Source organism: Sciurus carolinensis, chromosome 9 (genome assembly GCF_902686445.1).
Source record: "Sciurus carolinensis chromosome 9, mSciCar1.2, whole genome shotgun sequence".
NCBI classification, from domain to species: domain Eukaryota; kingdom Metazoa; phylum Chordata; class Mammalia; order Rodentia; family Sciuridae; genus Sciurus; species Sciurus carolinensis.
This window is the reverse complement of record NC_062221.1, coordinates 68,702,616-68,726,788: the sequence shown is the minus strand read 5'-3', so window position 1 is coordinate 68,726,788 and position 24,173 is coordinate 68,702,616. Positions and strand designations below refer to the sequence as shown.

The window sequence follows — 24,173 nt, the reverse complement described above, 5'->3', positions numbered from 1 at the left end:
AATTTTGGAGACTATAACAGATGATCTTGTAACAAGCCATTTAAGAAATATGCAAATTATAATGCAATGACAGAAGGCACTGCAGTAACCAGAGCCCCAGGAATGGTCACCAGGTTTATGAGTGTGAAAATAACATTTCTAAAGAAAACTATAAGTATGGTGCAAAGTCCTTTTTTGTTTTTGGTCAACCACTGTTTATTGTCCACGGCATGCTAGCTATGGGTTTTCAGGATGAGTCAAGCATGGCCCCTGTCCTTCTTGAGCTCTTGGTAAAGCCTGAGAGACAGTAGGTTAACAGATAATTAGAAGATTCTGTAATGAGTGATGTGAGAGCTACACACAGGCCCTAGGAGGCAGGGAGGTCTCTCCAGATCAAGGTCACCCAGCACTTCTTGTTCTAGACCTAACAAGTAGTTAGGGGTCAGCCTTCACAAATGGAAGCTGAGAATAAGAGGTCGGAAGCGAGAGCATTGATCACCTCGTGGTCCAGGCTAAGAGTGTGGACTTGTAGGCAGCAGGTCTTGGGAGGGGCTTAAGCTGGTGTGTGTGCATCAGATCTGCCTTGTAGAGAGGTGGCTCTTGGGGTTGGGACTGGGGTGGAGAAGGGAGACCTCTTGGGACACTCTTCTCAGCACTTCTCCTAACAGCACACATCGGGTTGAGACCCATGCCCTGCTTCTGTGCCATGACTGACAAAGACTCGGGAAGATGAGAGAGAGAGGGAGTGGCCCAGAAGACCCCTGGGTTTCTGCCTCAGGTTAAAGGTGTCAGGCTAGAGGTAGAGAAATATAGATGGCGGCAAGGCAGGTTGTTGAAAGAATGCTCCTACGCTGGGCAGGCTGGGTTTGAAGTATTGCTTATTGAAGTAAATATTAACTCTTTCCTTGGCCTTTAAGCCACCACTTACTTCCTACTCTTACTTCCTCACTAGTCCCCTATGCTTACCCCAGAGTCTGCCACACTCGACTATCTGCCACTTCAGACAAAAATAACTGCCATCTCTGCCCCTTGCACATGGTTCCCTTTGCCCAGTTCACCCTCGCCTCTGTCTTGGTAGAAAACTGTCCATTAAAGGCTCTTCCTGGAAGCCCTACTTAATCCTTGTCAACTGAGACATACTTTTAAACATATCTGGATGATGTTGCCATGGAAGGTTTTCATTTGGTGAGAATCAAGAAGCCTTGGACTAGGCCTTACCCTCAGGAGCCCCTTTATCTGCAGAGGGTTGATAGAACACTCTGAGCTTGGCTGGGAGCTGTCAGCCCAGACCCAGAACCCGTGCTTGAATGCCATCTCTGGCCTTCGAAGAAGGAGCATCCTGCTCCATGTTCTCATGTTTAGGAGAGAGCTACAGATGCCCCTTGACCTCTAATTGCCCATCACATAGTAAGTTAAAGCTTTATATGTATATAAACTTACCTAGATGTGCTTTTGGGGTCTCACAGTCAAGCGTTCCACTCAGAATTCTACATCTTCATTTGATTTAAAGTTTATTATTAAATGAGACCTGAGAGGTAGGTTGACCATTAGCAAATTATTCATTGTGGTCGCTTATACAGAGACCACAGAAGTCCCTGGGCTGAGATGGCAAGAGTTTACCACAAGAGAGTGACTCAAATCCCAAGAGATGCACTGTTTGTACACAAACAGCAAAGAACAACAAAGTCTGAGCAAGAATCTTTCATTACATCATAAACAACTGAACAGACTATGTCCTACTTCTCATATTCAAAGGGACTCTAACGTGTCAACACTTTTGCAAGACTCCAAAGAAACAGAAACCCTCACAAGAGCCCCATAAGGGTCCCCTCACACACAGAATTAGACTGTGGACAGAACCATTCTCTATGTTATGCTGCTTCCAGAAACCAGCGGAGCCTCGAGGGCCCCAGTGCACATGTGTTCCCACAGCAAGAGTCGCAAAGCAACAACAGAGCTGTTCAATTGCTTCCAGATCTCCGTCTGATTTGCTTCACGACTCATTTTCATGATGGAAACCCTATTCCAAACCTTGATCACTGCCTTTTGCCTACAGTCCTGGCTCTCAGTAAGGCGTAAGGATTCCAAGGGAAAACCAGAGGAGTGGAGGAGCTTCTCTGAGTGTCTCCACTGGTTCTGCTGCTGCCTCAGCTGCTTCTTCAAGTGCACCCCTCAGTTCCCCTCTGAAGACAGACCACAACCACACGTTCTCCTTCCAGGCCAGGCGCCGGGAGAAGAACTGCAGGAGGATGCTGAGGTCAGCTGCTGTGGGCCTGAGTCAGCATCTGCGGCAGCAGAGTGGCGGTTGGGAAATAGGCTTTGCTCCCTCAACTAATCCAAATGTACCAGCAGCCCAGAGCCCGAAACCAATTCCCACAGTTCTGGATGGAGCAGGAGGCCCAGTTGACCATGGTGCCCAACAACTGGACACCGGAGCTCCTCAGCCCTGACGCACAGAGGCCTCCAGAGACACAAGAAGAGCCCTGCCACAGCGTGTGAGGAGCTGCGGCAGGAACCTGTGTCAGGGAGTCCTGCCTAGAGGACTGGGCTGGGCTCAGCTTTCAGTCCTTCTTAAATCAACAACAATGATCTCACTCCAGAAACCGTTTTCTCCAGGAAGACTTGGATAGCTGCACTTGTCAACTAGCTGTGGCTTTTAAAGTGAAGGGGTAAAAGAGGCTAGTTGGAGGTGCAATGGAAAGAGAGTCAAAATGTTCTAAGGAATGATTTACCGAAGCAATTCCACTTCAAGTGCTTCTCTGGATATAGATTATCCAGAAAAAAAAGCAAGATATGAAATCATAGATACCCACCCCCCGCAACTTAGGAAAAAGTTTGGAAGGAGGCTTCTCGCTCTCAAGATAGCCTGCACTTTCTCTTTCCCTTTGAGCGCATAATCTTTGCTGTCCTAAATAAATCTCTGCTTGTGCCTCAACAAAACAAAACAAAAAAGGAAAAGAAAAAAAAGTTTGGAAGGAAAGAAACTAACCTCTTAAAATATGAGTGATGAAATTATGGATGATTTAAAAATTTATTTCTGTTCTTCAGAAGAATATTCTGGATCTAAGAATAACCCTTTAGTTCTCTGGAAAGGTCATTCTCTTGACTGAGCATGCAACTTGGGAAGGGTGCATGTGAAACAGAGAGGGTGAAAAAATACCCTTGACTGGTTTACCAGACGGTCCACATCAATCCTGCTCACCAAGAAGGAGTCAGAGGCCCAGGCTGATGGCACATCCATTAATTTCCCTGTATTTTTCAAGTTTTCTTTACTGAATAAGCACAGCTTTTCCAATAGGGACGATGATGAGGAGGCTCCTTCTCAGCAATCCCAGGAAGTTAGAGCTGAAGCATCACTCATGTGGGAGGCTCCAAAGCCTGGCAGCCCTCCAATGTCCCCACCTCATGACCTGCAAGAGCCTCCAGAGGCCACAGGATTACACAGGTGAAGGCAAGAGAATGGGCTTTTGGACACAGGGTTTGGCAGAATTCCAAAATGTAGGATTAACTCAGAACTGTAGATTCCAGAGGTTGAACTAAAAAAGTACATGCTTGCTCAAACTCAGAATATTTGTTTCCCAAATGTTAAGTTTTCCCTACTGAGGGTCACTCACACCTCATCCACTTACTGCCTGTGCCTGCCAGGTTCTGAATTCTGTTCAGGCCCTTCATCCATGCCTTCTTCCATTCTCAAAGTACCACAGAACCAAGTGGTGTTGGCCCAGTCCAAGACAACCTAAGTCTCAGGGTGATAAACTGGAGATGGAGTATGTTCAGGCAACACAGACATGAGCAGCCTTCTCAGGGCAAACATTTCAGAGGGTTATTTCTGGTTCCTGTGGCGGAAGGAGGGATAGCACAGGGATGTCTGATAATTTTTCTTTAAAAGATGTTCACTGCTGAAAGTCCACTACTGACATATCTGGACTTCAAGTAGCTCTCATTGTGACTCTAACTGGAATGGAAACCCATCCCACCACACTGGACTTCCTTAGGCAAAGCCTGGGGATTCACAGGCCAGGGCTGGCACCCCTGCACACTGGGCATCAGCTGCAGTTCCCCAGGGGCTGTGGCGCTGACTCACAGAGAAGCCAGTGGTGGGCGAGCCCCTCTTTTGTGCCAGGCAACATGCGAGGTGCTTCCTCTTTTACAACACATTACTCACATTTTCCTCTTTTATGACAACTCTAAGCCCAAGTCCCACCTCTCATGTGGCATTAGGAGATTTAGGCCCAGGCCTGCTGCTCCTGAGCTCATGCTTTTCCTGCTAATGGACAGAACCATCTAGCCCATACCAATCTATCATCAACGGGATGGAGAAAAAGTCAAACTAATCCCTGTGGCATATTTTACAGAATCCTAACTTGTCCACCCACCTTACTCTATGACATTCAAATGTCCTGTACTTTCCAGGGCAGTTCCAGTTTTGGGCATTTTGGCACCACCACACCCATGGGTGTACTTATATTTGTCTCCAGAAAGCCTCCCTTGCTCACCCACGCCTGCAGTCCTCTGCACTTGTTTCTTCCATGGGAGGGTGGATACTCCGCCCAGGGCACATGTCATTTACAGGTTCCTGATTGGCTTCACATGCACCTCACCTCGTGCTTTCTTTTGCAACTGAATCCCAAGTTCCTTTCAAGTCAATCCTTCCCAACTGGAAGATTACTCTCAAGGAGGGAATCCATTAAGCCAAGGAATAAATGATCCTTAGAAGAAACTACAGTCCCATGTACAATTTTTCTGCATATTATCTTTGTAGACAGCATGGTGTTGGGTGGAAATGGCTCTGTTGAGACCCCATTTTAAAGTTTCTCATCAGAATGCAATTCCAGAATAGGAATTGCCAACTTGTAATTGAATGGGAACAACTAGTGAAAATCCCTACATTTAGATTAAAAAAAAAAAAGTGCATACAAGAAAAACTTAGCTTGGTGATCTCATAGGAAGAGAGAGCAGAAAGTGGTGACCAGAGTTTCAGAAGATGTGGGAGAAAGGGAAGTGTTAACAGGTACAGAGGTTTAGCGGGATAGGAGAAATGACTTCTAATGTTCTGTAGCAAAGTGGAAAAACTATGGCTGACAACAATTGATAGACATTTCAATATAAGAAGATTCTGAATGTTCCCAACAAAAAGCAGTGGTAAATATTTAAAAACAAAATATTTGAGGTAGCTGATATACCAGTCGACCTGATCTGATTATGCATTTGTACATGTACTAAAATATCACACTGAAGCCCATAAAATGTGTAATTGCTATTTGTCAAGAAAAATTAGATATACATAAATATTTATATCTATTTTTTTAAAAAAGAAAAACTTAGCTTGGCTATAGCTAGATGCAGTGGTGTACACCTATAATCTCAGCTATTGGGAAGCTGAGGCAGGAAAATTCCAAGTTCAAGGCCAGCCTTGGCAATTTAGTGAGACCCTGTCTCAAAATAAAAAGAACTGGGGATGTAGCTCAGAGGTAGAGCACTCCTGGGTTAAATCCCCAGTACTGCAAAAATAAGTTAAAAAAAAAAACCCTCACACTTTTGGTAGTCAAGTTAAAAATAAGCTCAAAGGTATAATGTGGCTGGTGAATGGGAAAGAAAAGTGAATGCATTATTAGGATGCAGTGAAGGCAGTGGAGTGTCCAGACCCCAGGAAGCAAATGTTCTCAACTGAGCCTTCATTATCCAGAGTGACAAGTTATGTGCTCGATTCTATGCAGCCTGAACAAGTGACAGGGCCCTCAGAGAAAGGAGAAACTTGGAGAGTCCAGCCTGAATAAGAACAAATAGAAAAGCATAAAGAAGCTTTCAGATGTCTGACAGGTTGCCATGTGGAAGAGGGTCTAGAACATGATTCACTAGGTGGAAGTTATTGAGAAACAAGTTTGTTTGATGCAAAAGAGGAATTCTAGAGAGCCGGAGCCGCTGCCGCAGTCAAAGCCGCGGGCACTATGGCATCTGGAGTTACAGTGAATGATGAAGTCATCAAAGTTTTTAATGATATGAAAGTAAGGAAATCTTCTACACAAGAGGAAATCAAAATAAGAAAGAAAGCAGTTCTCTTCTGTTTAAGCGATGACAAAAGACAAATAATTGTAGAGGAAGCAAAGCAGATCTTGGTGGGTGACATTGGTGATGCTGTAGAGGACCCCTACACATCTTTTGTGAAGTTGCTACTTCTGAATGATTGCCGATATGCTTTGTACAATGCCACATACGAAACAAAAGAGTCTAAGAAAGAAGACCTCGTATTTATATTCTGGGCTCCTGAAAGTGCACCCTTAAAAAGCAAGATGATTTATACTAGCATCTAAAGATGCCATTAAAAAGAAATTTACAGGTATTAAACACGAGTGGCAAGTAAATGGCTTGGATGATATTAAGGACCGGTCAACACTTGGAGAGAAATTGGGAGGCAATGTAGTAGTTTCACTTGAAGGAAAACCGTTATAATGTGACCATCAAGTGCCATCTGGATCTTAAGGGGGTTTCATTTCTCCAGTTCAGTCCATTGGAATAGCATTAGGTGTTTTTTTGCTTTTGTTTTTTCCCTTTCCACTGGGCCCTTCCAACACAGTGAATGAAGGAGATATCATTTATTTAAGCAGCCTGTCAGTGATTGCCATTAGACTCTAATATGATTACTTTTATGTAGAACCCAAGGAACGCCTTCCTATCTTATTTTAGCCAAAACAACTGGTTATATGCCTCCCTTGCAGCAAGCCCTACAATGAATGTGATTGTCACTGTGAATAGTCTAGAATACTGCAAAGGGTAAGCAGATTGAATGCCTTGAAAGTATTATCCACTGATCAGATGGTGAACTTTTTTCAGTATTATTTATAGTTGCACTTGATTATAGTTCTGTGAGGCGCTGGAGCATTCATATACCTCACCTGCTTTGGCAAGCCTTCTTTTGTGACATGGCAGCACGAATATAACACTATGCATTAAAAGCACTTTTTAAAAAATGAGTTTAATACCCCCCCCCAAAAAAAAAGAGGAATTCTAACCCAGGACTCTGGCCTGAGTAACAGCTGCCCCCATGATGTCTACATCCTAGTCCCTGGCACTTTACACAACTATTACCTTACATGGTAAAGGGACTTTGCAGCTGTGATTAAGTTAAGGAACTTGACATGGGGAGACTTTGCTGGTTACCCAGAGTCCAAAATACCCACAAGGGTCTATAAAAGAATGCAGGGGGCTGGGGCTGGGGCTCAGTGGTGGAGCGCTTGCCTAGCGCATGTGAGGTTCTGGGTTCCATCCTCAGCACCACGTAAAATAAATAAAATAAAGGTATTGTATCCATCCACAACTAAAAAAAAATGTATTTAAAAAAAGAAGAAGGTGGGGCATCAAAGAAAGAGATGAGACAACAGAAGCAGAGGTTACCCGTCAGAAGATCTGAGATGGCTAGATTTACAAATGGAGACAGCCACAAACAAGTACACAGGCAGCCTCTAGCAGTCAGAAAAGAGGTTAAAAAAAATGGATTCTTCTAGAAGAAGAAGAACCCTGACGACACCCTGATTTTAGCCAAATAAGATCCATTTCAGACTTCTGACCTCCAGAACTAAAATAAAATAAATGTGGATTGTTTTAAGCCACTTGGTTTATGGTGACTTGTTAGAGAAGTAATAAAAAATGAATACTACATCTAACAAGGGAAGCCATTACCAGCCCAGGGAGCTCCCTGTCCCGGGAGGTGACCAAGAGGAGCTGAGCATCTCTACTGTCAGGAATGCTCGCAGGCGTGTCCAGCATGAACTGGGAAGTCAGCTGGATGATCCACAGGCAGACCCCACCATGTGGCAGTGTCATCTGCTTTGTATTCCACGCACAGGTCCCCACCCTTGTGCCTGGGGGTGGGCAAGGCTTGTCCATGGTTACCTCTCAGGGACGGCTGTGGTAGTGACACTTCCCGCTGCCACCCTGAGAAGCAGGCAGGCTTTGGGAAGAGATCCCAGCAGCCTCTGAGCCTGGGTGTGGTTCAGAGCAAAGCTCTGGCCAGAGACACTTACCTGAGCAGAGGACACCCTTGTTCCTGGCACAGGAGAAGTTGTCACACTCGCAGAAAGGCCCGTAGATCTTCCCGAACTCGCTCTCGAAGCAGGAGCACTGGTTGCAGCTGCATTCGCCGCGCCCGCTGCACAGCGGCTTGCCCTCTGCCTCGCGGCACAGGTTCTGGTACACGCTCTGGTTCTCCCCTTCCTGGCACTCGCACCTGGTGCCCAGGTAGCTGGGGTTGCACTCACAGAGGCCGCAAATGTAAGTCCCGTTTCCGCTGCATCTGGTGCTGTCGGGCTCCAGCCCCACACTGCAGCTGCAGGTGCAGTTGTAGGTGACCCCCACCTGCAGGCTGTCCCGGAACCCCACCGGCCGCAGGGTGAACGTGTGCTCCACGGGTCTGCTGGGGCAGCTCCGTGCCTCCACGGACACCTCAAAGGATGCCTGGGCAGAAGAAGAGAGGGGACCTTGTGGCCATGGCAAGCTTGAGTCTCCCAACCAGCCAGGGGTGCAGCCAGGCACAACTCCTGGGAGGCCCAGCCCTCCCGTGCACACAGGGAGAACTCACAGAGCGCCGGGGAGGAGGGGGCCGCAGGATGAGCCAGCCCCTGCACTGCTCGCTCACATTTGACAGGCACTGCGCTTGGTTCTTTTGGTTCTTGAGTATTTATTAATCTCTTCCTGGCCTCACCACCCTGAGAAGAGGGATGTCCCAGGGGTCCTGGAGCTTGTACAGCTCTCGTTCTCCCTTTTGCTTCTATCCTGTCCTCTTCCCACCTCCGCTGCAGTACACCTCTATCCTCCCCATTTCAAAAACACCTCATCCGGCAAATACTTAGTGGGCACTGACACAGGCCAAGGTGCTGGATGCAGGGAGACAGTGGCACCTGCCTGCCCTTCTGAGGAGGGGGCTCACCCCCTTCTGGAGAAGGGATGGGATGATGCCTGAGGTCTCCACGCACACACCTGAACCCCTCTCTCCATCCCATGCTCCAGTTCTTCTCTGGGAGTGGTTTTCAAAACTGCATCTTGCCCAATCAGCCCACCACCCTGAGGCCTTAAAGGAGAGTCACTGTCTGATGAAACTCGTCACACTCGTGGATAGACCTTCTTTTTAAACAAAGCATGTAAGGGCTGGGTGTGATGGTACACACCTATAATCCTAGCTACTTAGAAGCTGGAGGCAGGAGGATCACAAGTTTGAGGCCAACCTGGCAATTTAGCAAGATCCTGTATCAAAATAAAAATAAAAAGGGCTGGGGATGTAGTTCAATGGCAGAGTACCCCTGAGCTCAGTCCTCAGTACTGCAAAAAAAATCACATAAGGAAGTTTTCTAACTTGGGAGTATCTCACAGGTTGCCTTGGAGTCGGGCAACAGGGTGGACCTAGCAGGGTGGCAGACAGTGGGGTGGGAGACATGCCTGTCAGCTGCCCACCAGGCTGGAGGGGAAGGGAAGCAAGGATGAGGCTCGCTCTGATTCTTCTAAGAGCCAGAGCATGACTCCGCACCCTCTGCCTCTCTCTGCACTGAGGGAAGGAGCCATGTGGGGATGGAATCACCCAGAAGGACCTCAGAGCAGGTACTGTAAATGCTATGGAAATCCAGACAGGGAGCTGGCATAATGAAACCCCAGGAGAAGTGCTTTTCCTGTGGGGAGCTTCCCTGCTCCCCAACAGACAGGCCTGGCCCACCCCACCCCACCCCATAAACTGGCCCACTGTGTCTGGGCCTGGATGTCTTTGTTTTCCAAAAGACACCTTAAATCATTCTGAAACTCAGGATGAGTTAGGAACCTCTTTAGCTATTGCTTAATTCTATCATTTGGGTTGGAGTACGGCTGATCTTAAAAAGTTATCAATTACTGGGCACTCCTCAGGAAATAATGTCATTTTTTGAGAACACTGAAAATGCTTATTTTTAAGTGTTTTACAGATCCTTATCACTCTGAGCTCTTTACCTCAAAAAGGTTTCTTCCCGGATTCTATGACATTTGGGGACACCCATAGTGGTGGGACTGAGCAGGACAGATCAGACTCTCTGGGTCCTGGAAAAAGTCCTATCTGGCAGCAAACCATGGACCAAAGCTTTCAGCACCCAGAGTTCAGCACTGGTCAAGACAGAGGTACTTTTGACAGGAGGTACTTTTGGGTAGGTGTGCTGAGTACAATGGCCAGGTGTACAGGGTCAGGAGACAGTGGGAAGACCAAGCCAGTGGTACCCACTCCTGACTACCCCACCTCGCCCTCCACGTCAGTGTAGGGTAGGGAGGTGGGGGACAAAGGGGAAAGATGGACAAAAACAAGTTCAAGGTTAAGTTTCAAGGTCCTGAGGTCCAGAGAGGCACACTTAAGGTAAGGAAGCAAGATGCGAATCTGCTGGTCACCGAAATCTGTTGATGGCACTACCGATCAGCAGTGGCTGAGAGCCTACTATGCACCCAGCACTGTGCTGAGCACTGCCTCAAGCAACTCTTTTAGGAGGCACCCTCATTTCACCGGGGAGAAAACAGGGTTGGAGGGACTGTGAACTTGGCCATGGGCACACAGCAGGTGGAGATGGGGCTTGCCTAGAATTGGGTCTGTGCTCTCCTTAGCACTTCACCTCCCAGAAGGAGGCATGGGATAGAAGCCAGTGTCCAGATCTGGGTACAGATGGAGTGCCAGCCTTCTTACTGCAGGAACTACTTGATGGTGGCCCCAAAGTGGTGACCAGAGTTTTCTCCAAACCTATCTGCCTCATGCTGGGAATGATTTGAGCCTGTACATGGGAAGGGGTGGGGGCTTTGCTCAGCCAGCAACTGTGGGGCCATCAGGAATGCAGAGGGGGTTGGGGGTGTGGCTCAGTGGTAGAGCACTTGCCTAGCATGTGTGAAGCCGTTTTTCAACTCCAGTACCACACACACACACACACAACAACAACAGCAACAAAAAAGTAAAAAATGCAGAGTGAAAAATAGCCTTCCAGAGGCTAATGTATCCCTCCCTCTGAGGCCCAGAGAGAAATCCAGAGAGAAATAGTGACTTGCTTGAAGCTGCCACTTCCTAGGGCTCCGACTTGCTAGCCTTGTTAAATGAAGAGCCTCTGTCCACAAAGGCATCTGTAGGTCAGAAATGGAATAAGAGCCAAAGGCATTTAATTATTGAGAGACTGTGGGGAGTGTCCATCTGTGAGCATAATCTTCCCCCACGCAGCCTGCCCTGTGCCAAGGGATAAAGTAAGGAAAGAGAGAAGCAAATCTCCTAAGTCTTGCCAGTGGCTTGTGTTTGTCCAGGATAAGTAGAGGTGTCAGGGAGCCTCTGAATCTGAGCTGGCACCCAGATTGCCCAGGATGTGGAAACTCACCCCGCCTGCCTGGCTGGGCAGGCAAGGGGACCTGTAGGTCCTGGCGGCCCTCCTCAGCCAAGGCTTTCCTGCAACAGAAGTGCTATCTGTCTGACCCCTCGCTGTGGGGCCTGCAGCCGGCTGCCTAATAACCAGAGGACGCTCTGTCGGGCTCCAGCTCCTGCTGGACACAGGAATGCTATAAAAAATACTTGGGGAACAGCAAGTAAATGTGCTCACTCACCCCTCCTTTCAGAGTCTGGTTTCCCTACTGAATTGGGAAAGACTCCAGAGAGGCTGGAATGCAGCTGGAACACGGCTTCTTTGCTTCTCTCCCCTGGTGACTGAGGACTCCAACTCAGTACTGATACTGAGGGGCCCCATGTTCCTGGAGACTTTCCGGTCTCCCACTCCAAGATTCCAGAGGAAGGTCACAGACACAGAGGCCCTCCTGCCCAGACGGGTGATTTAATCTCATTGGGATGCTCCTGGTTCCCTACAGGGCTGCTGGTTTGGCCAACCCTTTCAAAAGGGCCGCCCAGCCCCCACCCAAACCCACCAACCCCAGGGCTATGCAGATGCCAAGTCCACTCAGATCTCAACAAACAAAGAGCTGGGGTGGACACAGGGTATAGAGCCCAGAGGAGTGGAAAGGGGTGGGGGGATGGGGGCGGGTGTGCTGTGGGAAGCCGGTGACAGGCGCTTACTGGGCCCCCTGTGCTGGGTGTTGGTGCTGGCTGTACAGACAGTCACTTGCATACTGATTTGTCAAGGCCTGCTAATGAGAACACCAACTTCCCATGACTGGGTCCGCTCAGTCAGCCTTAGCTGGCATCAGGACCAGGGCAGGAAAAGTAGGGGACGGCCTTAGGGAATTCAAACAAAACCTCAGAGTTTAATTTAGGGAGGATTCCTCTTTGAGGACATCCTTGTCCCTCACTTCCTGCCACCTCTCCTACTTCTTGTTGGACAAATGTCTTAGACCAGAGAACATAGGGTGGTTACAGAACTACCACCACTGGTTGGATGTGACCACAGTCACTGCCTATTTCTCTGCCACTTCTGCAGGAAGTTGCAAATACGAAGAAGTGCAATGCACATGACCCAGGCGCCCCTGGTGACCCACAGGGGCACACACTCCTCCCCTGAGACACCTGCTGAGAGTGAACACTATCTGCTTTTCCTAACCCCTCTTCTCCTGCTGAGCCCCGCTCCTGTCCACTCTCACTACTCTGGGAGGGGTAGTTGTCCTTAGCCCTCTCAACTCATGGCACCTGAGAATGAGAATGAAACCCACCTGCCAAACAATGGCCAGGTCCCTTAGCTTGGCACTTATGTCCTACCAGTGTGGCCTGGGACAGCCACTCTCCCCTCAGTCCCCAATCCCCTCCGTTTACCTCCGTAGTCATCACCCTCAGCTGCAAAGGGCGATGCTCCTCACACTCAAGCAGACTCCTCTTGCTGCTCTGCATCTGCTACGCCCGCCAGTGGGAGCACCTCGCCCTCCTTTCCTATGCCTCTGCTCAGACAGCACCCTCTGTGATGCTGGGCCCTTCTACCTTGGGGCTCCTGTAGCACCACACCATCTATGTCATAGCACTGGTCGTGATGCGGGGTTGATTCACTGCATGAATGAGTGGACCCTGTCCACAGAGGCAGGGGCTGGCCTTCTGGGCATGTGTCATGAAGTCCTGCTCAGAAGGGTGTGAGCTTAGATTTAAGCTTTGTTGTTGGGGGTCTTGAAATTTCTAATAATTTTTTAACATAAACCCTACGATTTCATTTTGCACTGGATCCCATAAACTATGTAGCCAGTTCTGCCCGCCTCTGCCTCCAAAGCCCTTCAGGGAGCTCAGCCCCCATGGTCTGTGGCCTGGTGTGGCCCTTGTGAGTAGCATCATGTCCAGTTCAGACGAGCAGAGTGGTCACTGCTCTGTGCCAGCCTGTCTTCATCTACAGAAAACAAAACCCTGCAGCCCTTGCAGCGGAGCCAGGGGCCATGTGACCGTGGCCCTTGGACTGCACTACCACACTGGGACAGTGAGAAGACACAAAGACCCAGCAGGGAGGCTTGCCTCAGGGCTGCTGCTGTTTCAACAGGGCTACTGGATCCCAAAGGCAGAGCTGCCAAAGGTGCCAGCGTGGGAAGAAGCACCCTGCTTCTTTATTATTGTTTCAAATGTTCTGAAAATCATCCCAATCAGCAGAGATATTTTTTCACTGTGGTAAAAAACTATTTACAATCTTTTCCTGATTTCTGGACAGTGTCTACTTTCTGAAGTATCCCAGCAAAAACCAAAAACTGTATGCTATAGTGTCCATGCCTAAGTGGCCTCTTTGAAGCTTTTACTTGCAAAGTACACGAGGCCTAGGGGAAGGGCCTGGGTTGTGGCACTGCCCTGTGTCAGTTTCTGATTTGAGTCCAGGTGCATGCAGCTCACTGCAGAGGGACTTCTGGCCAGTTTTTCAGGCCTCTCTTCAAGCCAGTTTCTCACACATTGAAGTGGACAAGTTAAAGCTACCTAGGAAAGTTGCTGTAAGAAGCAGGGAAGGCAGCAAAGCCTCACTGCTACTGGGTGTACTGCAAGTTCCCATCACAGGGGGTTGATACAACTCCCTCTGCAAGAGAGAGGCTGAGGTTAGTGACAGGACGTGGTCTGGAGAGGAAAGATCTGGTTTGGGCCATGGGTCCAGCATTTATTATCTGGGTGAGCTTTGGCAGGCCACTCCTATCCCCAAATCTCAGACTGCCCATCAGCAATGATTATGTGCTCCATTCTCCATCTATGATTGATGGTTATGGGAACTGAATGTGATGAGGGGCACAGAGGCACTCAGGAAATCACTTTCTCCTTGAAGGCTCCCATCCATTATCACATTTCATTCTGATGCACAACATTTGAAACAGTTAAGTAGGATCATGGGCACTGAAAGGCTCAGTAAGGGGCTGGGGCTGTAGCTCAGTGGCAGAGCCCTTGCCTAGAGTGTGTGAGGCAGTGAGTTTGATCCTCAGCACCACATAAAAATAAATAAATAAAATAAAAATAATTATTTTTAAAAAAGAGAGAAAGAAAGGTGGGCTGGTGTAGCTCAGTGGTAGAGTGCTTGCCTACTATGTGAGGCACTGGGTTCGATCCTCGGCACCACATAAAAATAAATTTAAAAAATAAAGGTATTGTGTTCATCTGCAACTAAAAAAAAATTTTTTTTAAAGGAAAGAAAAAAGGGTTCAAAAAAGGTGTTGTAGGGTGCCAGTTATAGAACCAGAAAAATCCTGGTTTTGAACTTTCACTTTGCTATGAAAGGCTGAGGAGCCTTGGCAATTACTTGAACTCTGTATGCCTCAGTTTCCTCATCTATCAACATGGATAACAATGTCTTCCTCAGAGGGAAATAGATGGTAAACACAGAACTATTCATTGTCCAGTTTGTCTCTGGTCCTTCTTGGGACTTAATGTATTTTCCTTTTGGGTTCCATGGGGGACCCCCAATCTCAATGGTTTCCCCATGTTTGTTTAAAGTAGCATAAGTTGACTGCTTTAATGATTTCATAGTCATTATCAACAAACACCAATTCCTTTGACCTCCCTGGTTTCTAGCCAACTCATCATGAGAGTTTTGATTGTTGCTTTCCTTTTTTGAAAAGACTTGTCCATAGACCTCCACATGCAGTCTGATTCAAGCAAAGAAAGATGGCACCATTATCTCTGGGGTTTCAAAAATACTTCTGTTACTGCAATCCCAATTGGCATTCCTTTTTTTTTTTTTTTTTTTTTTTTTTTAAGCAACACTAGTTATGCACATTAAACCTTTGAGCCACTACAACCTGCCAATCCTTTTAAAATCAAAATATCAAACCGTGTTCCCTCAACCCTACTAATATCCTGAACTAAATATGTTGATCCTGAGGATTTCACTCCAGCTCAGTTTTGAAAAAAGAAAGTAAACTCTTAGTTTTTTCCACTTTATGAGATAAGCTGTTTTCTCCACCTCTGTGACCTTCCCACATTTGATAGGCAGGTCTTCCATGAGTTCAACCCAAGTCAATAGAAAGCACATCAGACAAGAGACATCTGGATCCTCAGTCAAATGCTCCTAGAAAACATGTTCACTCAGCAACAAATCTGCCTGACTGGGCTGTCATCACCCAAATTATTTTTCCTACTCATAGGATGTCATTAGAAATTGTCAAGAGCCTTGTTGCATGTGCTTTCTTACAGATCCCAGGCCTTTCTCCTGTTGTAACTACTTCTCCAAGTAAAGGGCTCGTTCCAGTGAGTTCCACGCATCATTCTTCCGCTTTCTTGACACGTTGCGCCAAACATTCCATACCCAGATCTTCATTCATGTGTTGTTTTTTCTGGTTATTTCTGCCTTTTTCCATTTTCAGAACTGGGTTTTTGTGTATGAGTGTGCTGAGGATTGGACTCAGGGTCTTGTGCATGTGAGGCAAGTGCTCTACCACTGAACTACATTCCCAGTCATGTTTTATTTTGAGATAGGGTTTAGTTAAGTTGCTGAGGCTGGCCGCAAGCTTGTGATCCTCCTGTCTCAGCCTCCCAAGTTGTTGGGATTACAGGTATGCATTATTGCACCCCACAAAACCATCTCTTTAAAACCCACAACTTTAAGGCTTTTTTCGTTTTTAAAAATTCATTTGGATTAATCATTATAATTGATCAAAACAACATCAATACATTGTAACTCTTGACAATTATTAAAAACAAAAAAGTAAAATTTTAATAGAAGTGTCTCTTAAATGAGATGAGGTCTTTCCCTCAAAGAGTTGACAGGTATATAAAATAATACTACTTATTGCTAAGGAAGGCAGGAATCACAATCAATTATATTTCTATTTTTATACAGATATAAGCACAAAAAATTATTTGCATAAATAGGAAGATGGAAATGGGAAAAGTTTTTGTAATGGTCAAGTCTTCTTCTTCTATGAATGACTTCTTTTTTTCTTCTGTTTTCCCCTATGAATTCCATCTGAGTTCAAGGCCATAATCATTTGTAATGACTTATCTAAAAACTTGATTAGGCCTTCCTTTAAGTTTGTTAAAAAGCCAGAGGCACTTGTAAACAACCTGTCTTAGGAGAGGATTTGTTTCTAGCACTGAAGTAAAAAAAAACAAAAGAATTTGTTCCCTAGTCATTAAAGACCTTTACTCTCTCAACTTCCATATCATATTCTGAAGTGTCTCTTTGTTGGGGTGCAGCACTGTTATGAGATCTGGAAGGGGTGAGAAGCTGGCGTGCATGTTGTGAGTGGGCAAAGGGCAACGGGAGAGCTGGGTGGGGAAAGGTCTGTGTTGGAAAGTGAGGAGACCCCGGAACACCACTGCCGGGCCTACGCAGCCTTGCAGCCACATCCGCATCTCCTTGAGTCAGGGGAGGGTGACTCACCCAACGCCTTGGCCATAATTAGTACTTACGTGTGCCCAGAGGACAGAGTCATCTATTTTGAAAAAGTCCATATATTTTTCTAACCAGATTCCCTGAAGTATGGAAGAAAGCTTTCCCTCACTCCCTTCTGACTTTCTGAGCACTAGAATGGTCAACAGAGCAAGTCAGGATCAGATCTCCTGGTCTGTCCCCAGCAGCAGGGACCTCCAGAAGCGGGTGGACAGTCTTCAATCACCACTGTGCCACCTCAGCACCAACATCGGCACTGTGTTCTCAGCACCCATAAAAGCTCTTCCCCACTCCCACCCTCAAGTCCTTGGTGTGGCATACAGCTGTACATCATTTACACCTACTATTTGGCAAACCATCTGTTCCCTCCAGTACTATAGAGCCAGCCATTCACCTCATCAAACCAGAATGGATGAGGGGCTTTCTTCATCTTTTATAGAAAAGAAAAGCATGGGTCAGATTATGTACCCCAGAATCAGAGCAAATTGCAGAAGAGCAATGAAGCTGGGACTCTTGCATCCCTGTCATGCTCAGATGATAAAAGTCTAAAACTCTAGGAGCACGGGGTCATCTTGAGGAAGCCTTAGGTGGCAGTTTACAGAGAGCTGTCTACTGAGCAGAGCTCCTTAGCAAGCCTGCCTGGGACTCTGAGCATGAAAAGCAGAGCTTAGGAAATGCCCCAGGACCCTGAGTTGGAAGACAGAACATGAATTCCCAGAGGACAACAGTAAATACGAAAGCTATCAGAATCCAAAGACTAATGGCCAGTGCTAACGAGAGCGCATAAGCTGGAGGTGAACACTTACCGTGTCCCCAATCTTCAGGCCTTCACACTTCCTCTGACCAGGGTAGGATATGCCATCTTGGCAAGTGGCAGTGAAGAAGAGATTGAGATCCTCAGGCTGATCCCAGACCGACAGCTCCACCTTAGACCGGATACTCTGAACAGAAGGAGACAGTGAGGACCAAACCACTTAGTAAAGGCCGCAGTTGAGGTCATGTTGGCGCTGGTTCTTGGATGCCCATGTGGCTTCCTCTAACCCAGGAAGCTTAAGCCAAGGCAAGAGCCAGCAGGCTTGGTTCCCTGCTCTCCCTCCCCCTTTCTCTTCTCTCCACTCCTACACACCATTTTGATGGAGCTAACTTGAGGTCTCCCTCAATGAACTTGGACACATTAATAATGGTCTATCTGCCAAATTATATTATTATCTGCTTCAAGGGGTTACACTTGGTCTCCTGCTTCCCTCTCCAGAGCCACCTCTCAACCGTCACCCCAGCTTCACAGGTACAGTTCCTAAGAATCCCAGCGTGTGCTCTCCAGGATCTGGGCCTTTACCAGGACCAAGATAACATTCCTTTGACCAGTGGCTCTTCTCTCACTCCACCCTGTGCTTTATCCTGCAAAACCAGTTCAATTGGCACTTTCTCCAGGACCCACCCTATCATCCTTCACACTCCAGCCTGCCCCGACATCAGATGAGGTCCACATCATGAGTCTGAAGCTACATTATGAAAGAGCAATGTTCTGTGTAGGTTATGCTCTCAGGATGGTGCAGCGAACAAAAACCAAGTCAGAATGATCCACTGGAGCAGAAAAAATAAAAGACTGAATATTTCAGGTATTGGAAAGCACACAGAGCAACTGGGGCTCGTGCTGATTGCTGGCTGGAGTATAAGCTGGTACAGCCCTTTAGAAACCACGAGGCAGTGTCTTCTAAGGCTCAGGCCAACCTGACACCTAGGATTATCCCCAACAGAAGGGTCTACGTCACCAACAGACATGGGCAGGAATGTGTACAGCAACACAGTCTGTAACAGCTCGAACCTGGAAACTAACCAAAAGTCTATGAATAGTAGAAGGGATTTTAAAATCCTGCAGTGTTTTCACATGGCAGAGAACCTTACAGTAATGATAATGAACCAAATACGACGACAGGGAAGGACGGGGAAGGATCTCACTGATGTAACATTGCCTGAAAGAAGCCAGACACAATGGCTTATGTGTTATGTGATTCTATTTACATTCATAAAGACATTCTGGTTCACACAGTCCACATGTACCGTGTGGTCCCGTAAGATTATAGTGGCTGAAATTTCTTAATGCATGGTATTTTTACTCTACTTTTTCTATGCTTAGATATGTTTACATACACAAGTATTACCATTTTTTTCTTGTTTGTTATTTTTTTGCGGTGCTGGGGATTGAACCCAGGGCCTTATGCTTGTGAGGCAAGCACTCTACCAACTGAGCTATCTCCCCAGCCCATTACCATTGTTTTACAACTGCCTACAGTACTGAGTACAGTAACAAGCTGCACAGGACTGTAGCCTAGAAGAAGAGGCTGTATCACATGGCCTCTGTGTGCAGTGGGCCCCGCCATCTGGTTTATGTAAGTACACTCCATGACGTTTGCACAATGATGAAGTCGCCTAAGGATGTGTTTCTCAGCACGTCCCTGTCGTTAAATGGTGCATGATTAGATGATCAAAAACAGGTAAAACTAATCATTACCCTTGGGGGATTTCGAGGGACTTCCTGGTTTGGGATTGTTCTGTGTTTCTGACCTGGGTGCTGGATACTCAGGTATATTTAGTTTGTGAAAAGTTTATGTGATTTTCTATATGTCTATTATTTTGAAAACTGCCTCTGAAAATCTCCAAGGAAGATGTTACTTTGGAGACCATAGGTAAATAGAATAATTGGCTTATGTACAGGGGCCATATTTTATCAAACATTAAGAAAACAACCATTCTAACACTAAACACTCCGCACAAAGCAAGACATCATGCTCTGAGAGACACATGGAACCAAGACCAGGCTCCCACGGCCCTCTCAGGTGCACCCCCGGGGAGCACAGATGTTGAACAGAACAGCAGGCAGAACTGTCTCTTAGGGGTTTTCTTTTCTTTCTTTTCTTCTTCTTTTTTTTTTTTTTTTTTTGCTGAGCATACAGCGCTAAACTTGAATAAGTGAAATATTCAGTTTTTCAAACAAATTAACAGCTTGTTGAAAATACTCTGCCAAAAAGTCTCTTTCTTTACAACCAGTTGTCTAAGTGCTTACACTATAAAAATACTATCCCTCTTAAACCTACTTCCTCTTGAAAGTGCCAGCCTTAAATGGTCAAGGGTCACAAGGTGCCACTCAACGTGGCACACTCTAACTTGAACAGCTGTTTCCAGATCTGTCTTTCCACTGGGCTGTGAGTTCCAAGGGCCATGCTGCATACCTGAGACTCAGCACATACACTTTTTTGAATGATGGGGTGGATGAAAGAATGAATGTTTTAATAGGGGCTAAATGACTTAGGCCAACTGGATGAAAATTAAACTTATCTATTAAGACAAGTTAAAATTTAAAAGTGTATTTATAATTATAAAGAAATATGAGGATGAGATAAAACAGCATACCATAAAAGAGTTAGGTAGACCAGAGCTATACAAAATACTGAAGACAGTCACTTGAAATATGAGGGCCCTGTGGTCCAGCAGCAGCAAAATGTTGGAGGGAAGCATCAGCATTTCCCCACTGAGATCTGCCAACACTGCCACTAGTAAGTCACTGGAGGACTTGGCAGGAGGAGAAAGAACACGAGGGACAGGGACTCCTAGTCTGCAGATCAGTAACTGCAATGGGATGGAAATCCAAGCCTATCTTCTACTCAGGCCACAAGACACTCAACTTGTGCTCTGACCTGAATTCCTGCTCCCCACAGCGCTGGGGAATCAGAAACTCTTGAAGGTTCGAGGTAGCAGAAACTGTGGCGATGACTGAGTTTGAACCTCTCCTTTAAGGTAGCAAAAACCAAGGCCAAGGCTCAGCTGCTGGAGGCACACAGGACCAGCAGCAGGCTCTCCCCATCCCTCCGGTACTCATCCTAACTCTCTCACCCAGGAACGCTTTTCTCTGTGGAACTGCTCTGACTTTGGAAAGTGTGGATCACCAGGTTGTACCCTGGTTGTGAGGATGGGTTGGTCTCCCCCAAATGAGTGGGCTTCTGGAGGGCAGGGCTGTGTCTGGTTCACTGTTTTATTGCCATGGCCTAGCATGATGCCTGCCACCTATTAGGCCATTGTGGGTGAAGCAGGAGGGACAAGACATAACACAGAATCAAAGTCACAGGAATCAGTTCTTTCACAGGAAGACCTTTATGTGTGGCCCTTGGAATTCAATGAATTCCTACCAGACTTGCCCTGGGAGATGCTTCCTTACTCCCCATCCTAGGAAAAGGAGACAATGACAAGAATGTCAGAAGGTTAAAGCCTATTCTGTTACATACCCGGTCAGGTTAGGTCACATCTGTAATTGCTTTAAGTCAGGCCAGCTGGGCCGTGGGTGGAGCAGACTTTATGGCAACAAGCAAAAGAGAAACATGTGCCCAGCTAGGGGAAAACACGCCACAGCTCTGATGTCACCCTCCACATGCAGCTCAAGTGGTTTCCAGCTCATTCTGTCCTCTCCCACTTTGAAGAGGCCCATGATTTCTGTCTGGGTCCTACCTCCCCCTTGTCAGGGTGGCAGAGTGCTGGCATCTGTGAGTGTGGACCCAGTGCCCAGTGGCTGAGCCCTGAGAGAGAACCTCTCACCAGGACCTAGTCTGGGCACAGCTCCATACTGCCAAACTCCCGTGGGAGGATGTGGTAATTTTTCACACTGCAGAATTTGGCCCAGCAAGGAAAAAATGTATAAACCCAAGAGTTGACAAATTCACCTTCCAAAAGATGTGAACAACATTCTGCTTCCACAAGACATCGCGTGACACCTTCCCTTTGCATTCTGCTCCCCTCAGCAGGCCAAAAACCACAGCCATTTCATTCACTACATACACTCCAACCAAAATCTCAGAATGGCCCCCCAGCACTTGCCAGCCCTCCAGGGGAGGAAAAGTCAACACCCACGCTTAGTCATGTGTTGCGTGACTCATTCCAAACCCACCACAAACTACTCCGTCGGGAAGGTAACACCAGAAATGCAACCAGAACACAGAGCTGTGACGAGACCCTGGCCAGAGAGCAGCAAGCGAAGGGCTGCTGAAAGCCTCTCCTGCTGGCCAAAGTGCACCCCACACACGATAGGGCAGGTGCCAGGAGCCTACAACCCAGCCTGGGTCTCCCACTGCCACATGACAGCAGCAAGATGGTACCTGAAGGAAAACCAAACCTCCATTCCCGCTCTCTAGTCTGCCACACTTCTCAACAGGACACAGCTGACACCAGAGGGGTGGGGAGTCCCCGCTCCACCACCACCAGCGACACACACACTAGGCAATTCTCCATCCAGCTGGCGGTCCTGTAATTTAGATCAATTCAGTTCTGACTTGTCTACCTGGAGACAAGCGTCAGATCCCACAGGCTGGGGGCTCAGTTCCGTAAGACCCTCCCCTACGCACTTCAGATGTCAGTCGTAAATGGTAGCATGACTATGAAATCACTGCCCACTGGTGAGCAACTAAAACTTCAACCCCTGACCTCCTTAGGAGGAGCTGAAGGTTCCAACCCTCTTATGATGCTTTGGTTTTTTTCAATGACCAGTCCCTTTCTGAAGCTATCGGGAAACCCAAGAGTCATCTCATTAAAACAAAAGATGTTCACGCCTATAATTCCAGCTACTGGGGAGGCTGAGGCAAGAGGAAAGCAAGTTCAAGGCCAGCCTGGTCAATGTAGTCTGTCTCAAAAAAGTAAAAAGGACTGGAGATGGGAGCTGTAGTTCTGTGGTAGAGCACCCAAGGTTCAAGTCCTTGTACTGGGGAAAAAAAAAAATGTTCCTATTACTCAGGAAATCCAGAGGTATTAGGAACTCTATGTTAGGAACCAGACTCAAAGACAAAATATTAGGTCAAAAGCTTCTCCTAATGAACATGTTCATTACTACATGGGTTTTAGGAGCTTTGTGTCAGGAACAAGGGCAGAGATCAACATACGTTTACTTTTTATCATACCACAATATCACAGGTACTAATCAAACCCCAAACATTGCTTCAACCAACTAGACCTTGTTCCAAATACCTTCCAGTTCCACATTTCTATATTTATTTTTTAATTTTGACATAAGAGAATGGCAGAAGTAGGGAACGCCCAAGGTCACAACTTTTGGGAGCAATGTGTATAGTCAATATGTTGATAAGTAATGGTTCTACAGGTGCATACATGTGCCAAAATTTATCCAATTGTACAATATAAATCTGGACACTTTGGGGCTGAAGGCACAGCTCAGTGGTAGGGCATTTATTTGTCTAGAGTGTGCAAAGCCCTGGGTTTGATCCCAAGATCAAAAAATTATAAATTAAAAAATCTGTACACTTTGTGGTATGTTCATTATTCCTCGATAAAGCTTTCTAGAAAACTTTCCAATGAATTTGAAGAGTTACTGTTGATAGTATTCTAGTAATCACTCATTTTTTAAAAGTTGAGCTTCCAATGTTCATTCTTAACGCATATGCTTCATTTTATAATGTGTACAGAAGCCAGTTTAACTCATGGAGCTAAGCAATAAATACTAAGCCACCCAGCGTCTCAAGGGATTCATCCCTGCTTCCAAATGCAGCTCCGGCCTGGAAAGAGCATGTCTACTCATCCCCAGTCCTGACTCCTCAGAGGCAGAGAGGGCTCCCCACTCCTCTCCTGCTTCCCCTTCTTGCTCCCTCACCCCAGGTCCCTGGATTTCCACCTAGAAAACAAATCCATATACAACAAATCCTGATCAGGGCAATACCACGAACCTCAGAGGAAGAACACCAAAAGTATTCATGAGATCCCACCCAGGAGGCGGATCCCAGTGCCAGCAATCTGGACACAAGTGCGGACATACAGATTCACTCAGCCACAGGAAAATGCCAATGCGCAGAGCTCCCCCTGCTTCTGGCAAACACCACCCAGCCAGTTCTATGGAACTGTGTGTCATCATGCTCTCCTCACGAAAGCCACAGGAGCAGAGGGCCTGGGCCCTCGCCAGGAAGTGCTCTGGGGGAGCCCAGGAGGTCTGTTGGCCTCCTGGGGTCTGAGTTTGAGCTAAGTAAGGATGCAAATGCTGGGAAGCAGCTTCTCTCCAGAAGCCCCTGGAGGAGTCCTCAGCATCCCACAGAGCCCAGATGGCTGCTCCTTGGGTCATGTCTTCCCCAAAGGCTCTGTTAGACAGAAGGCAAGCTGGTCACCTGCCCAAGAGAGCGGGTCCAGCAGCAGCTGCCCATCTCTCCCTCCCCCAACATGTGGGGTCTCCAGGCTCTGGCATCCTCAGAAATAAGGGGTGAACAGCACGGCACAGGAGTCTGGCTCTTGCTTTGATTCCTTTAGTTCAGTGTCCAGCGCTTGAGACCCAAGAGGCTTGCAGTGAGGGGAGACCCCAGAAGGGGGTGAACTTGCCAGGCCTGGGTCTTCCTCACACTCCCTCCTCAAAGCCCTCTAGGTATGTGGCATTTCAGCAGATCTGTTGTGTCCACAAAATCAAGT

At 47.0% G+C, this 24,173-nt stretch overlaps 1 protein-coding gene and 1 pseudogene across 1 annotated transcript in view; one reads left to right on the top strand and one right to left on the bottom strand.

Annotated features, from left to right (window-relative positions):
- Itgb5 (integrin subunit beta 5) overlaps positions 1 to 24,173 on the bottom strand; it is a 110,587-nt gene that overhangs the window by 23,779 nt on the left and 62,635 nt on the right. The window contains exons 9-10 of the mRNA XM_047564606.1: positions 17,534 to 17,668; positions 8,001 to 8,430 (exon numbers count right to left, since the gene is read on the bottom strand). Coding sequence (XP_047420562.1) covers positions 8,001 to 8,430; positions 17,534 to 17,668 — 565 coding nt within the window. The remainder of the gene's footprint in view (positions 1 to 8,000; positions 8,431 to 17,533; positions 17,669 to 24,173) is intronic.
- On the top strand, positions 5,928 to 6,508 carry LOC124993058 (cofilin-2-like; annotated as a pseudogene).